General features: G+C 52.7%; 1 protein-coding gene across 1 annotated transcript in view; it reads left to right on the top strand.

Moving 5' to 3' along the window:
* Nucleotides 1-371: 371 nt before the first annotated feature.
* Nucleotides 372-14368, top strand: part of MGRN1 (mahogunin ring finger 1) — a 54383-nt gene continuing 40386 nt past the window's right edge. The window contains 1 exon segment of the mRNA XM_081255844.1: nucleotides 372-581. Coding sequence (XP_081111970.1) covers nucleotides 494-581 — 88 coding nt within the window. The 5' untranslated portion in view covers nucleotides 372-493.

Here is a 14368-nt window from a genome sequence, read left to right as displayed (position 1 = left end):
TTCAGAGAGGGAGTAAATGGAAAGCGTTGGTTCCTAGCAAGATCTATGTATGAACAGATTATTAAAAGGCTAAAGAGTTACAATATTAGTCTTGTGCTTGGAATGCAAAGGGAAGGATAGTTTGCAGTGTGGTTGATGGTTCCTCCCCTCTGGACTCAGGTCCATTTGGTTTGTCCCGGACCGTTTGTCAACAACTTGAGCGAGCCCGGGCGAGGAGCTTCCTGGGAAATGTAGTTCCTAGGTGGGTATCCCGCGCCGCCACCGGGCACCCTCGGCGGCGAGGGGACACCATTTCCCGAGGTGCCTCGGGCCCGGGGGGGCGGAGGGCTGCCGTGGCGTCTGGCCCCGGGCCGATCCGGGGGTGGGGCCTCGGAGGCCGAGCGCCCGCGGCCGTGGGCAAGCGTCCGTGTGGCCTGGTCCCGGCCATGTCCGCGTGAGGACGCCGCCGCCGCCGCCGCCCCCATCCCAGCCTCGGCCCGGCCCGCCGTGCACCATGGGTTCCATCCTGAGTCGCCGCATCGCGGGCGTGGAGGACATCGACATCCAGGCGAACTCGGCCTATCGCTACCCCCCGAAATCCGGTGAGCGGCCGCCTCGGCCCGGGTCTCGGCCCCGGGTGCGGACAGCGAGGCGTGGGCCGGAGCGCGGGGCGGGCAGGGGGCGGCGGGGCTGGGCGCACGATCCTCCTCGGAGGGTGGGCTGGGGGCTCTGCTCGGCCCGCGGCCCTTCCTGCAGCTTCCCTGCATGGAGCTCCACGCGCCCTCCATCCGGACCCCGGGGCGTGGGTCGGTACGGCGCTGACTGCCTCGTCCCGGCTGGGTGACCTTGGGTCAGTCAACTCACTCCTGCGCGCCTCAGCTCCCTCGTATGCACACTGGGGTATGCTCAATAGGAATCTCCCAGGGCCGGCGTGAGGTTCCGGGGCGCGACGCTTGGGAGGGCTTAGCACGGTGCCCGATGCTTCGCTTGTGCTTACAAAGTGGTCGTTGTCAAAAAGATTGACATCATTCTATCGCCGGTTTTCCCTTTCTTTGGTGGCTTCTTGTGAAGACCCGGCCAGTGGTTCTGGACACTCTCCGTCCGGTCTAGACAGAGGCTTAGCTCTCCTGTGACCTGGCGCTTGTATTTGGTGGGTGGGTGGTGGGGAGGGGGGCTGGGCCCAAGGAGGCATTACTGTCGGTGGAAGAGGAGCTGGGAGTCCATGCTGGACAACCATGGAATGGTTGGAGGGGACCTACCCGGTTCTCCAGTCTCCTTTTTTGTGGATGAAAGACCTGAGCCCCAGGGAGGAAGTGACTTTTCCAAGGTCTCAGAGCTGGATGGAAGCTCATCTGGGTACAGGACCATGAGTCGGACTACCAGACCAGTTGTACCCATCCACACTGTTTTTCTGCTTCTGATGAGGAGTGTGGCCTGCCCTGGAACTTTAGTTCGGGTTCCTCATGCTCCATCTCCTCGTCTGGTCACTTGCCTGTAAAGGAGAGAAGAAAGAGGACAGGGCATTTGGACATCATGGAGACTTTCAGACTGGGGCCTCGTGATCCTGGCTTCTGAAATATCTGATCCCATCTCGTGGTCTTCTAGGCCTCACAGTTGGCCTGTGGGCATCCCCTGGGCCAGGTTTCCTCTGAGTATGGTCCAGGACCACCTGCTTCCAACAGTGGGGAAGCTTGTTTAACATGCATTTCCCAGGCCCTGCCTCAGACTTGTTGGGGCCTGCTGTGGCCTAGGAACCTGCATTTAAAACCCACTCCTAGGGTGAGTCAGATGTCCACTCAAGTCTGAGAACTGCTTCACCCTCATTTTGGAAGGTGAAAGAAGGCAAGTGTCTGGGACCACCAGAAATAAAGGGAGTGGAGACTAGCACAGTTCGGGGCAGTCGGAGGGGATGCAGTCAGAGCTGGGCAGAGGGCTCTGTTTCCTACTAGGCATGGGAGATCTCCATGCCTGCTTGTTCCCAGGCACAAGGACAGGGCAACCCAGCCTGGTATAGAGATCCCCTGGAGGCTGACATCCCCAGATCTGATGGAGCAGTTGTTTGAAGTCATCCTCTTCCATCTCTGATGTTCTTCCAGCCCGTCTTTGGCTGAGTCATCTTAGGCAAGCTGCTTAGCCCCCTGGGTCATGGTTTCCTCATCTGTAAAATGGGCTGATGAGGATACAGTGCTCAGAACAGTGCTTAGCGCCTAAGGGTCCTTGAAAAATGTTAGCTGCTATAATGGCTCAAAAAGTAAATTAAGTGAACGACATAGACTCTAATAGCAGTTAGCAGTGTCTTGGAAGAGATATCAAAAAGTTTAAGGTGGTACCTCCTGTCACCTGGGACCAGAGCAAACCTGATGTCCCTTCAGTTGGGCATTTGGACAAAATCACAAATACAAGGCACTTACAGCACTGCTTTTGGATTCTGTTTGGCAGACCTTGTTAATCAGTCAGGTGCACTCTGTGGACACCTGAGTCAGCCACAATTAATCTATTGGGGCTGGCACCCAGGTGAGTTCCATGGGCCACCTCGATTTTGCTGCCAGTGATTAGAGTGCTCAGCCTCTCCAGTCCAAAGGCTGTCTTTTCTGCTTCCTGTCCCTCGGGCCACCTTATTCCGGGAGGCAGTCTGGAACCTAAGCAGTACTTGAGTATGTGTCCCCAAGCATGGACTGGGGACGGAAGGGGGGTTGAGATGATTTTAGGGACCATGGACTGTACAATCAATTTATGAGACAGTTGTCATCTTTTCAGGTCTCTGTCAATTTTGTTGATTATATTAGAAAGAATCAGTGGGTGCTAGTATTTTTTTAACACCTCTGTAACACTGTCCAATTTTTTTCCAGCTTTATTGAGATATAATTGACATATAACATTGCGTAAGTTTAAGGTGTAAGGTGCAATGATTTGATATGTGTATATATCGGGAAATGATTATCACAATAAGGTTATTTACACATCCATCATCTCATGGTTACCTCTGTGTGTGTGTATGGTGAGGACTTTTAAAATCTCCTGTCCAGTTTTCTTTTTTTAAAAAATAAATTTATTTATTAATTTAATTTATTTATTTGGCTGCGTTGGGTCTTCGTTGCTGCGTGCGGGCTTTCTCTAGTTGCAGTGAGTGGGGGCTACTCTTCGTTGCAGTGCGCGGGCTTCTCATTGCGGTGGCTTCTCTTGTTGCAGAGCACAGTCTCTAGGCATGCAGGCTCTAGTAGTTGCGGCTCGCGGGCTCTAGAGCGCAGGCTCAGTAGTTGTGGCGCACGGGCTCAGTTGCTCTGTGGCATGTGGGATCTTACCAGACCAGGGTTAGAACCTGTGTCCCCTACATTGGCAGGTGGATTCTTAACCACTGTGCCACCAGGGAAGTCCCTGTCCAATTTTCTTTTACTTTGAAGTTTTCAATATGCCCTACAACAGTACCTAGCTTGAATTTAACAGCATTTGCTTTTTTAAAATTGTATTTATTTATTTTACTCATAACAACTTTATTGAGGTATCAGTCGTGTGCCGTATAACTCATTCTTTGTAAACCTATGATCTGGAGATTTTTAGTAAACTTATAGAATTGTGCAACCATCACCACAATCAGCTGTAGACATTTCCATCATCAAAGTTTCCTTGCCTTGTGCCTGTTTGCAAGCAGTCTCTGCTGTCACCCTCACCCCTACCCCATCACTGATCTGCTTTCTGTCGTTAACATTTGCCCTTTCTGGACATTTCATATAACTGGAATCATACAGCATGTAGTCTTTTTTTGTGTCTGGCTTCTTTCACTTAGCATTGTTTTTGAGGTTCATCCATGTTGTACTTTACTGTATGGTTATAGTACATTTTGTTTATCTTCTCACCAGTTAACGAACACTTGGGGTGTTTCCACCTTTTGGCTATTATGAATAATGCCGCTGAACGTTTGTTTGGTGTGTTTAGTTCTCTTTAGTATACACCTAGGAGTGGAATTGTTGGGTCATTTGTTTAACCTTTTGAGGAACTGCCAGACTGTTTTCCATAATGGCTGCACCATTTTACATTTATTCTCACCAGCAGTGTATGTGGGTTCCAAATTCTCAGCATCCTTGTCAATACTTATTATTGCCTACCTTTTTTTTTTTTTTTTTTTTGCGGTACGCGGGCCTCTCACTGCCGTGGCCTCTCCCGCTGCGGAGCATAGGCTCCGGACGCGCAGGCTCAGCAGCCACGGCCCACGGGCCCAGCGGCTCCGCGCCATGTGGGATCTTCCCAGACCGGGGCACGAACCTGTGTCCCCTGCATCAGCAGGTGGACTCTCAACCACTGCGCCACCAGGGAAGCCCTGCCTACCTTTTTAATTATAGTCATCCTAGTGGGTGTGAAGAGGTATCTCACTGTGGTTTTGATTTGCATTTTCCTGATGACTGATGATGTTGAGCATCTTTTTTTTTTTTTTTTGCGGTACGCGGGCCTCTCACTGTTGTGGTCTCTCCCGCCGCAGAGCACAGGTTCCGGATGCGCAGGCCCAGAGGCCACGGCTCACGGGCCCAGCCGCTCCGCGGCACGTGGGATCCTCCCGGCCCGGGGCACGAACCCGTGTCCCCCTGCATCTGCAGGCGGACTCTATAAACCACTGCGCCACCAGGGAAGCCCTTGAGCATCTTTTCATGTGCTTATTGGCCGTTGTGTATAGTGTGTGTGTGTGTGTGTGTGTGTGTGTGTGTGTTGGGGGGTTGGCTCTTTTAGTCTTGTTCACTTTTTAAAAGTTGGATTGTCTTCTTTTTGAGTTGTAAGAGTTCTTTATGGATTCTGGATACAGTGATACAGTTCATTTATCAGCTCTGTGATTTGCAAATATTTTCTCGCAGTCTGTGGTTTGTCTTTTCATTTTCTTAATGGTGTCTTTTGAGGAGCAAAATTTTAAGTTTTGGTGAAGTGAAGTTTGATTTATCATTTTTCTTTTCTTTTTCTTTTCTTTTTTTTGGCCATGTCACGTGGCTTGGGGGATCTTAGTTCCCCAACCAGGGATTGAACCCAGGCCCTTGGCAGTGAAAGCACGGAGTCCTAGCAACTGGACCACCAGGGAATTCCCTATCAATTTTTTTGATGGTTAATGTTTTTGGAGTTATATCTAAAAGATCTTTGCCTACCTCAAGGTCACAAAGATTTTCCCCTATTTTTTTTTTCTTGAAGTTTTATAGTTTTAGCTCATACATTAAGTCTTGTGATCCATTTTGAGTTAATTTTTTAATGTATGGTTTAGGGTGAAGATTTAGGGTTTTGGGTTTTTTCTGCATATGGATAGTCAGTTATTTCAACATCATTTGATGAAAAGACTATTCTTTTCCCATCACATTGCCTTTTTACCTCCATTAGAGATCAGCTGACCATAAATGTGAGGGTTTATTTCTGCACTCCACTGCCCCGCAGTCCCTTGTCCTGATCACACGGCTGGCTGGTTCCCAGCCAAGGGTCACGGCAGGCGTTAGGACACCTCGGTCAAGTTCTTAAAGAGAAGGTTGCAGACAGAAGCGTGGAGCACAGTAGGTCCCCACAGGAGTGCCTGGTCGTTGTTGTTGGCTGCCACGGTTGGTTGTTCCTCCTCCTGTGTTATTATTGTTACTCATGTGTCTTAAAGCCATGTGGGCTGCCCTGCCCTGGTGTTTGAGGGAGGTCATGGTAGGGACAGGTCACCCACGAGAAGCATCAGGAGGGGCAATCAGCCATGTGACCCACTAACCCTGGAGGTGGGGTGAACTGTGCCCCAGACCTAAACCTTTTCTATATCGGTGCGTGTACTTTCAGAGCATTTTTACCTCCTTTATCTCACTGGAACTTTGCCATGTCCTCGTGACACTAGACTTTTGTCCTCTTTGGCAGAGGAACTAGAAATCAGGCTGATTTTGTCTCCCAGCACCTGGGCCTGCACACGGTAGGTGTTTAATAAATGCTTGTGCAGCAGGCCTTGCAGAAAGCAACCCGCCTCTCCCTAGTGTATAAGCTGCTCAGACTGGGCTGCATCCGGGGATACCCTGGGATGTCAGGCGGGGGTCCGGGGACTCCTGGGCCTGCGGCCACGCGATGAGGGGCCTGAGGTGTGTGCCAGGAGACTTGGTGTGTAGTTTTGTGTTGGTGGCAGTCTAGAGACGTCTGCTCATGAGTGCTGCAGCCTGTGTTGGGTTTGCCCTTTCTGAAGTGGGGCCTTGCCGACTCTGGTTAATTGGTGCCTGAAGGAAAGAACGGAGGCAGGTGTTGTAAGACGAGGGAGGACTTTTTGTGTCACCGAGGGCGTCCTCTGTCACTGGGGACATTCTGGGTCCCTGGGCCCCATCACTGTCCCGAGGCAGTGAGCTTGTGCTCCAAGCCCCAGGGTCAGTGGCAGAGGGGTGGGGTGTGGGGAAAGGGCTCCACCTGCACGCGGGGGTTTCACCTTCGTGCTCAGAGTCCTGCGCCATCATCACCGGCATCGTGCCACCTGTGCCCGTTCACATAGCAGAACTAGTTCTGTGCTTCTGCTCACATGAACTCGGTTTGGATTTTATCATTGTAAGAGCTGTATAAATAAGCTGTATTTTCGGAATTTCAGTTGTTACATTTTAGGTAAAAACAACAACAGCAAAACAACAGAAACAAAAACCCTTTAAGTTGGCCATGGGGGGTGGGCGTCTGAGGACCTGTCTCCCTGAAGGAGAGGCCAGTTGCTTGGGTTTAGAAGCCTGCGGTGGGCACTTGGGCCCTGTGGCCGCTGGGGCTGAGGTTTGCTGTGTCGCCTGCCCTCGGGGTTTTGAGCACCCGGAGGTCCCTGCATCCTTCGCCCGGCTCCTGGGTTTTGCTGCACTCTCCTGTTGGTCAGTGGGAGAAGCCGGGCTTGTGCTGGTTAGACTGGCCAGCCGGCTGGCAGGCCTTTCACCTGGTGCCAGGAGGTCGGTCGTGGCGCGGAGGGCCCAGCTGCCCAGCATCAAAGGGGTGTGTGTGCACGTGTGTTTTCATCCTCACTGTTGGGGTGGCCTTCGCTGTGCTGACAACACACCCTTCCACCAGCAGGGTGGCACAGGCGGAGCTTAACTCGGCACTGGGCAAGTGAGCCCGCCTCGAGGGGTCTTCTGCCCCCACCTGCCCGTAGAGCCACGGCGGAGCACTGGATTCAGAGTCCAGCGGCCCCATGCCAGTGACTTGCCCTGTGGCCTTGAGCCGGTCGCTTGCTCCCAGGCCCCTTTCAGTCCTGACTCTGTGAGTCCACGGGAGCTGGTAGGGAGGGACCAAGCCCTGGTCCAGCCGAGCCTGTGTTTTTCAGGGGCCTGGCAGTTTCCTGGGAACGTCCTGCACTTCCTGGATGACCCCACAGGTAGTGACCACTGCTACCTGCCTCGCCTCCCAAGTACGGTGCCGGCGGCCAGACGCTGGCACGGGGCCACGTCCAGTGGGCATTTCCCATGCGTGTTTCCATGTGGTCAGGTACAGCCATCAGGCCTCACGTTTCTGTGTTGTCCTGTAAAACGCAGGGTAGTGGTGCCACACATGTCACCCACACAGCATCGGACTCAGGCTCAGTGAATAACAGTGGACTTGTTCAGTTCTGCCAACTGTGTCCGCGTCTGCCCAGCTCCCCAGAGCTGGGGGAGCCAGGCCCAGCCGCCGCCTGGCCCGCACCCCTGCTGTTTGCAGACAAGCCAGTGGTGTGGAGCAGCATGGGGGGCGGGCCACTCGCTGTCTAGAAATCCTGGCCGGCTCTCCCCGAGCTGGGAGGGGAGGTAGAGGCTTGGGAACGACTGACACGGGAACATCTGTCCACCCCTGTGTGTGCAGTGCTTGCAAAGAACCCATTTTCTCATCCTTTCATCCTACTTGGCGTTGGCTTGGTTCTGGGGGCCTGGCACCCGCAGAGCAGGCCTTCCGGGGGGGTCCACTGCTCTGATAACTGCCGCATTCTGTTACCTGGGTCTCCTGCCCCTGTGATAGCCCTGAGTGACCAGATGCCCGCAGTGCTTTAGGGGGGAATCGAAAGAAGGAGTTGTATTCAGTTCAGTGCTGTAGAAAACGTGTGGTGTATGCAGGTGTGTACATGTACAGCCAAAGTGTAACATATTGAGGAGACGTACAGGTCAGGAGCTTCCGCTTGATGAACCATCACCAGGTGGGCGTGTTGAAGGAATAAAAGAGTAGCAGCCCCCAAAGCCCCCGGTGCCCCTCCCCAATCTCTGCCCCCTCCTCCCTGGTAGGCTCCCTCTGGACTCCAGTGGAGGTGAGTTTTGCCTGTTTCTGAACTTGGTATAAACAGAAGTGGATGCTCTTGGCTGCACGTCGGGTGATGAGAGGGTGGACGCTGTCAGTGGGGCGGCAGTCGGTTTCCTGTCTCTGCTGCGTGACATCCCCGTGTCTGCCGGCGCTACCGTGTGTTCATCCACGAGCTCACATGGAGGGTGCTCGGGGAGTTTCCGGTTTGGGCTCTCGTGAATGATGCTGGGTGGACACTCTTGTGACTGGCTTTGGTTCCCAGGAGTCTGATTTCTTTGGGTCCTTTTTTTTTTTCACTTTTAAAAGTAATTGTGGGGCTTCCCTGGTGGCGCAGTGGTTGAGAGTCCGCCTGCCGATGCAGGGGACACGGGTTCGTGCCTCCGTCCGGGAAGATCCCACGTGCCGCGGAGCGGCTCGGCCCGTGAGCCATGGCCGCTGAGCCTGCGCGTCCGGAGCCTGTGCCCCGCAGCGGGAGAGGCCACAACAGTGAGAGGCCCGCATACCGCAAAAAAAAAAAAGTAATTGTGGTAAATTCCACATAACAATTACCATTTTACCCGTTTTAAGCGTGCAGTTCAGAGGCATTAAGTACATTGACACTGCTGTGTAGCCACCTGCACCATCATCCCCATAAGTCTTCCTCTTGTGAAACTGAAACTCTGTCCCCATTAAACAGTAACTCCCATTGCCCTCTCCCCCAGCCCCTGGCAGCTACCACTCTACTTTCTGTGTCTCATCTTGACAATCCCAGATACCCATCTCTTTGGGTCTGTTTTTATACCTGGCAGTGGGTCTGGCACCCTCGGGTGCGCGTGTGCGGAGTCCACAGCTTTTACAATGTTGTGGCGGGTTGAGCCCGTTCACGCTCCCACCAGCTCCAGGGGCTCTGTGTTCTCACCAGTGCTGGCTGGTGTTGTGTGTGTGTGTGTGTGTGTGTGTGTGTGTCTGTGTCTGTGTCTGTTCTATTCTGTTGCTTTTCTCTTACATATTAGCCATGGAAGTCTTGTGGTAGTTTTAATTTATTTTTCCCTGATGACCAGTGAGGCTGGGCACCTTTTGTGTGTAAATTGCCATTCATTTCTCTTCCTCTTTTTGTGAGGTCTTTTGCATTTAAAAAAATATATATTGGATTGTGCATTTAAAAAAAAATATATTGGATTGTGCATTTAAAAAAAAATATTGGATTGTCTCTCTTGTCTCACTTACTTGCAGAAGTGCTTTTCTAAGTGCTTTTTATTACATTTTGAATTCTTTGGAGATTGACTGTCTGTGGCATTTATGCCAACTGTCTTAGGCAGAAATGGAATGCACTGTACTCTGGTGGGTAGTGTCTCTGGAACCCAGGATGGGGAACCAAGCACCGGAAGCCAGGAGAAGCAGAACACAGAGCCCCGTCCTCTGTGGCCTCAGTATCATGCTGCTGTGACAGGCATAGAGCTGACTTCACCCACCGGAGGCCCTCAAGGACCGAATCCTGTGGTCTTGGGTCCAGTTCCCGGGGTGGGGTGGAGGGGAATGTGGGGATGGCCCAGCACAGTCTGGTGTTCGCTGCGGCCAACCAGCCGGGTCCAGGGGCTGGGAGCTGCGTGTTCTGGTGGCAGCTGGGGCCCACCAGTGGTGGAGGCTGTGTCCAGAAAAGGGGTGAAGCTGGGGAGGACCCCTCCCCCCAAAAGAGGCGGCTGCAGCGCCTTCCAGGAACTCAGCAAAGCAGAGTCCTTGCTTGGTCAGAGCTGTTCTCAGCTCACTGTTCTTCCCTCCATGGAAGGGGAGGAGGTGCAAGCTGTTTCCTTTCAGTGTCTGCTCTGGTAAGGCTTTCACACAGCAGGGAGGTTTATCAGGTGTCTTGTCACCTGTGTAAAGCTCCTTTGCATAATCGGCTCCTTTTATCCTTAGGGCATCCCCAGCAGCCCTCTGTCTGTAGTCTGCAGCCGGTGGTGTTCACCGAGGCCTCGTGTTACAAATGGGGACACTGAGGCCCAGAGAGGTTGCGCCACGCTGAGTCCCCCAGCCTGAGTGTGGGGAGCAGAGAAGCTATTCTGTGCAATGTGTGAACGGGACCCAGGGGAATTGCTGAGCTGCGTGATTACAGTGGGTGGGCCCTGGGTGTCAGTCTCCTTAGACTGTTTGGGAACAGCCTCTTAGCCCAAGGGGCTGTCTCTCACCTGGCGAAGTGATCTCATGGGCCTGGAGATGCTTCCCGAGATCGGCCCTCTCTGAGGGCAGTGACATCCTGATCCCTGTTGGTCAGGCCCAGCTGGGGCTTAGTGGCAGCGGATGTGAGGAAGCTGGTAACCGGTAATATCTGTGCTGTGGTAAAATGAGAAGAATTTTTGGCCAGTGGAGTCAATGAACTGTTCCCAGACTTCTCACCTTCCCCACTCCCCTCCACGCAAGTGGGAATGACGGAGGCAGCTGAGCGAAGCCACACCCGGTTCCCAGGTTCCAGGGCTACCTGTGTTTCTTATAAGGGGGCCCCAGGGTGTCTTTGTCCATATCACGGTTTACCCGGCAGGGGTATCGTGATTTATAATAAGAAATACAAATTTGGTCTTCATCCGTTTCTGGCACAGAACTCCTCAAACCCTTGGAATTTCCTAAGGGATCAGTGATAAAGTGAAATGGGTGTCTTTTGATATTCTTAACAGATCCCTTTCAACCACACCTGAGTTTATACTAATGAGGTGACTTTTGGAAAGCACTTGAGGATGGGGGCTAGTTGCCGGTGGAGCCAGCCATGAGCTTAGAGGGATGGAGATTGAGATGGTGGCCAGTGGCCAATGATGTAATCGGTCTTATCTATGTAATGAAGCCTCCACAAAGACTCAAGAGGGGCCAGGTTTGGAGTGCTTCTCAGTTGGTGAACAATGTGGAGGTGCTGGGAGGGTGGCACACTCGGAGGGCATGGAATCTCCACAGCCCTTCCCACGTGCCTTGCCCTATGCATCCCTTCCATCCAGTTGTTCCTGAGTTGTATCCTTTTGTAATAAACTGATAATTTAGTAAGTGAACTGTTTTCCTGAGTTCTGTGAGACACTCTAGAAAATTAGCTGGACCCGAGAAGGGGGTCCTGGGAACCTTTGGGTTATAGCTGGTGGGTCAGAAGCGTAGGTGATCACCTGAACTTGTGACTGGCGTCTGGGGTGGGCTAGGTGTTTGCAGTCATATGGGCTGAGCCCTTATCTTGTGGGATCTGACAGTGTCAGCTGTGTCCAGGTACACGGGGTCAGGACTGAACTAAGTTTGTAGGCCACCCGCGCAGTGTTGGCTGAGAACTGGAAAATTGCCTGGGGCTTGAAAACACTGGCTGGGCTGGCGTCGTTGAGGACACAGCTCTGGGTCAGCATGGGTTGTCAACGAGGACACCACCTCTCACTGGTAGTGTGGCTTGAGCAGTTCCTTGACCTCTCTGTTCCTCAGTTTCCATGACTGTCACATAGGAGTAAAGGTGTCATTCATCCACCTTCATTGGGCTCCTGCTGTGTCCAGGCCAGGGTGGTGATTATTGGGCTTGTCGGGATCAACACCATGCAGAGAGCTGGGCAAAGGCCTGCCAGGAGGGCATGGGAGGCCTCCGGGGAGTTGCAAGGCAGGAGCAACCCATTGGGCCAGAGGGGGTGGAGAGAGCTCTGGGGTCGGGGACAGGGCGGGGAGATGGTGCGGTGAGGTGGGCAGCGCAGAGCAGAATAAGAGTCTGCAGAGTGATCAGCCGGAGCCTAGCCCGTGGGTTGAGCAAGGCATGCTTGCCCTTGAGGATAACATCAGTGTCCCTGGTCCAGAGTGTCTGGAGTGTGAGGGGGGGAGCCTAGGTTACCTGAAACTGCTCTGGAAAAGGGCACTGGGATCCCATGTTCCCGAGACAGACGGCCCTTGGGCCTCGTGGGGCTTCTGGGGATGTGGGCCCCCCATCTCCAAGATGCACAGTCCTGCTCCTGGGTCGAGGAGAGGTGAGGGTCATCTGCATGGGGGTCCCTCCGTGTTCTGCATGCTGGGGGTGCTGAGCAAAGGCCTCTCTGAGCACATGGAGGTCTGAGCAATGCACGGGGTGAGCCAAGGACAGTTGGGGTGTGAAAGTGTGGGCAGAGGATCAGCCCGCAGAGACCTCGAGGCCAGAGGCACTGCTGTGTAGGAAGGACTTGGAAGGAAGGTGGGCCGCTGCTGAGACTGGAGGTGGGAGGTGAGGGGCTCAGGCCTGTGAACCCCTGAGGAGTAGGGGTGCGGGCGGGAGCTCTGAAGGGGTCCCGGGTTGTGTGCAGACATCCCGTTTGCGTTTTAAGGGACCACCTGGAATGGCATCTAGTCTGAGGATGCCCTGCTGCAGGAGCTCCGCCTCTGACGATGGCTCTTCACTCAGCTCTTGGGGGAAACCAGGAGTTGATGAAGCCATGGAGCTGCCCTGTGGCTGTGGTGGTCGTAGTGGTGGCTGTCCCCACAGGGATGCTGGGTGGCACCTGTCCTGCCCAGCTTCTTTCTGTTGTGGGTGTTTCAGAGGTTGGGAGATTTGGGTAAATCAGGCAGGATCACCTCCCAAAGGCCCCACCTCCTAACACCATCACATTGGGGCTTAGGTTTCAACATGCGAATTTTGGGGGACACGAACATTCAGTCTATAGCAGGGTTCCAGACTCTGGTCTCTTGATAAGCTCAGGTTTTAATAGAACTCTGGGGCTTCCCTGGTGGCGCAGTGGTTAAGAATACACCTGCCAATGCAGGGGACACGGGTTCGAGCCCTGGTCCAGGAAGATCCCACATGCCACAGAGGAACTAAGCCCATGCACCACAACTACTGAGCCCACATGCCACAACTACTGAAGCCTGTGCACCTAGAGCCCATGCTCTGCAACAAGAGAAGCCACCGCAATGAAAAGCCGGTGCACCGCAATGAAGAGTAGCCCCTGCTTGCCACAACTAGAGAAAAGCCCACGGGCAGTAACAAACACCCAACACAGCCAAAAATAAAAATAAATAATAAATAAATAAATTTATTAAAAAAAATAGAACTCTGGGTGCATAGCCAATGTTCTTGGGGAGAACATTGAGGGCATCGTTTACCGCTCTCTCCCCGCCTCCTCGGAGATTCCTGTCTGTTTGGCGTGGATCCTGCCTGACCCTTTCTTTCCCCTAGAGTCCATCTGTGGTCTCTATGCTGATCAACACTTTGCCTTTTGACTCTGATCCCAGGGATATCTTTGCGTGTCCTGGCACCTGGCTCTTTAGCACGGTTAGTTCATTTAAGCAACTAGAATGTTTCCAGTTTTCGGTTGTAAATGATGATCGTCACACACATGCGCACAGCTAGACGTGTAAAAGTGGAACACACAAAACAGAAAGGAACCCCAGAAGTCCGCCTGGCTCGCTCTGTGGCCCGTGAGGAAGGGGCAGCACCTCTCTGCCTCCACCTCCACAGGCCGTCACAGAAACAGCCTTGATTTTCCTCATCCTGGAAGATGATGAACACGTGTCTGCTTTACACCTGACTTGTCCTTCCACGCCTGACATATGTAAAGGAAAACAGCCGAGTTGAGGGGACGCTGGGAGCCTCCCGGGAAGGGCACTCTTGGTCTTTGTTTTGGTGGCTGTTCATCTGTTCGTCATCCAGGTCACTGGGACACCCATAAGTAGGGCAGAGTCTGAATCCGTCGGGCAGAGAGGAGGTAAGCTGTCTGAGCCCGAGTGTCCCTTGGCTGCGACAGCAGAGAGGGGACAGAGACATGGATTTGTTTTAGCCATAATTTAAAAAAATTAAAGTATAGTTGATGTAACAAATAACAAATGCTGGAGGTGGGTGTGGAGAAGTGGGAGCCCTCCTGCACTGTTGCTGGGAATGTAAATTGGTCCAGCTACTATGGAAAGCAGTATGGAGGTTCCTTAAAAAACTAAAAATAGAGATGCCATATGATCCAGTGATCCCACTCCTGGGCATATATCCAGAGAAAACTCTAATTTGAAAAGATACATACACCCCAGTGTTCATAGCAGCACTATTTACAATACCCAAGACATGGAAGCAACCTAAATGTCTATTGACAGATGAATGGATAAAGAAGGTGTGGTACATATATACAATGGACTATTACTCAGCCATAACAAAAGAATGAAGTAATGCCATTTGCAGCAACATGGATGGACCTAGAGATTATCATATTAAGTGAGGTATAAAAACAAATACTAATTATCACTAATA

This window comes from Mesoplodon bidens (assembly GCF_964165515.1).
Source record: "Mesoplodon bidens genome assembly, chromosome: 15".
NCBI classification, from domain to species: Eukaryota; Metazoa; Chordata; class Mammalia; order Artiodactyla; family Ziphiidae; genus Mesoplodon; species Mesoplodon bidens.
Note: the sequence above shows the minus strand (reverse complement) of the source record. Positions and strands in the feature narration are given on the sequence as shown.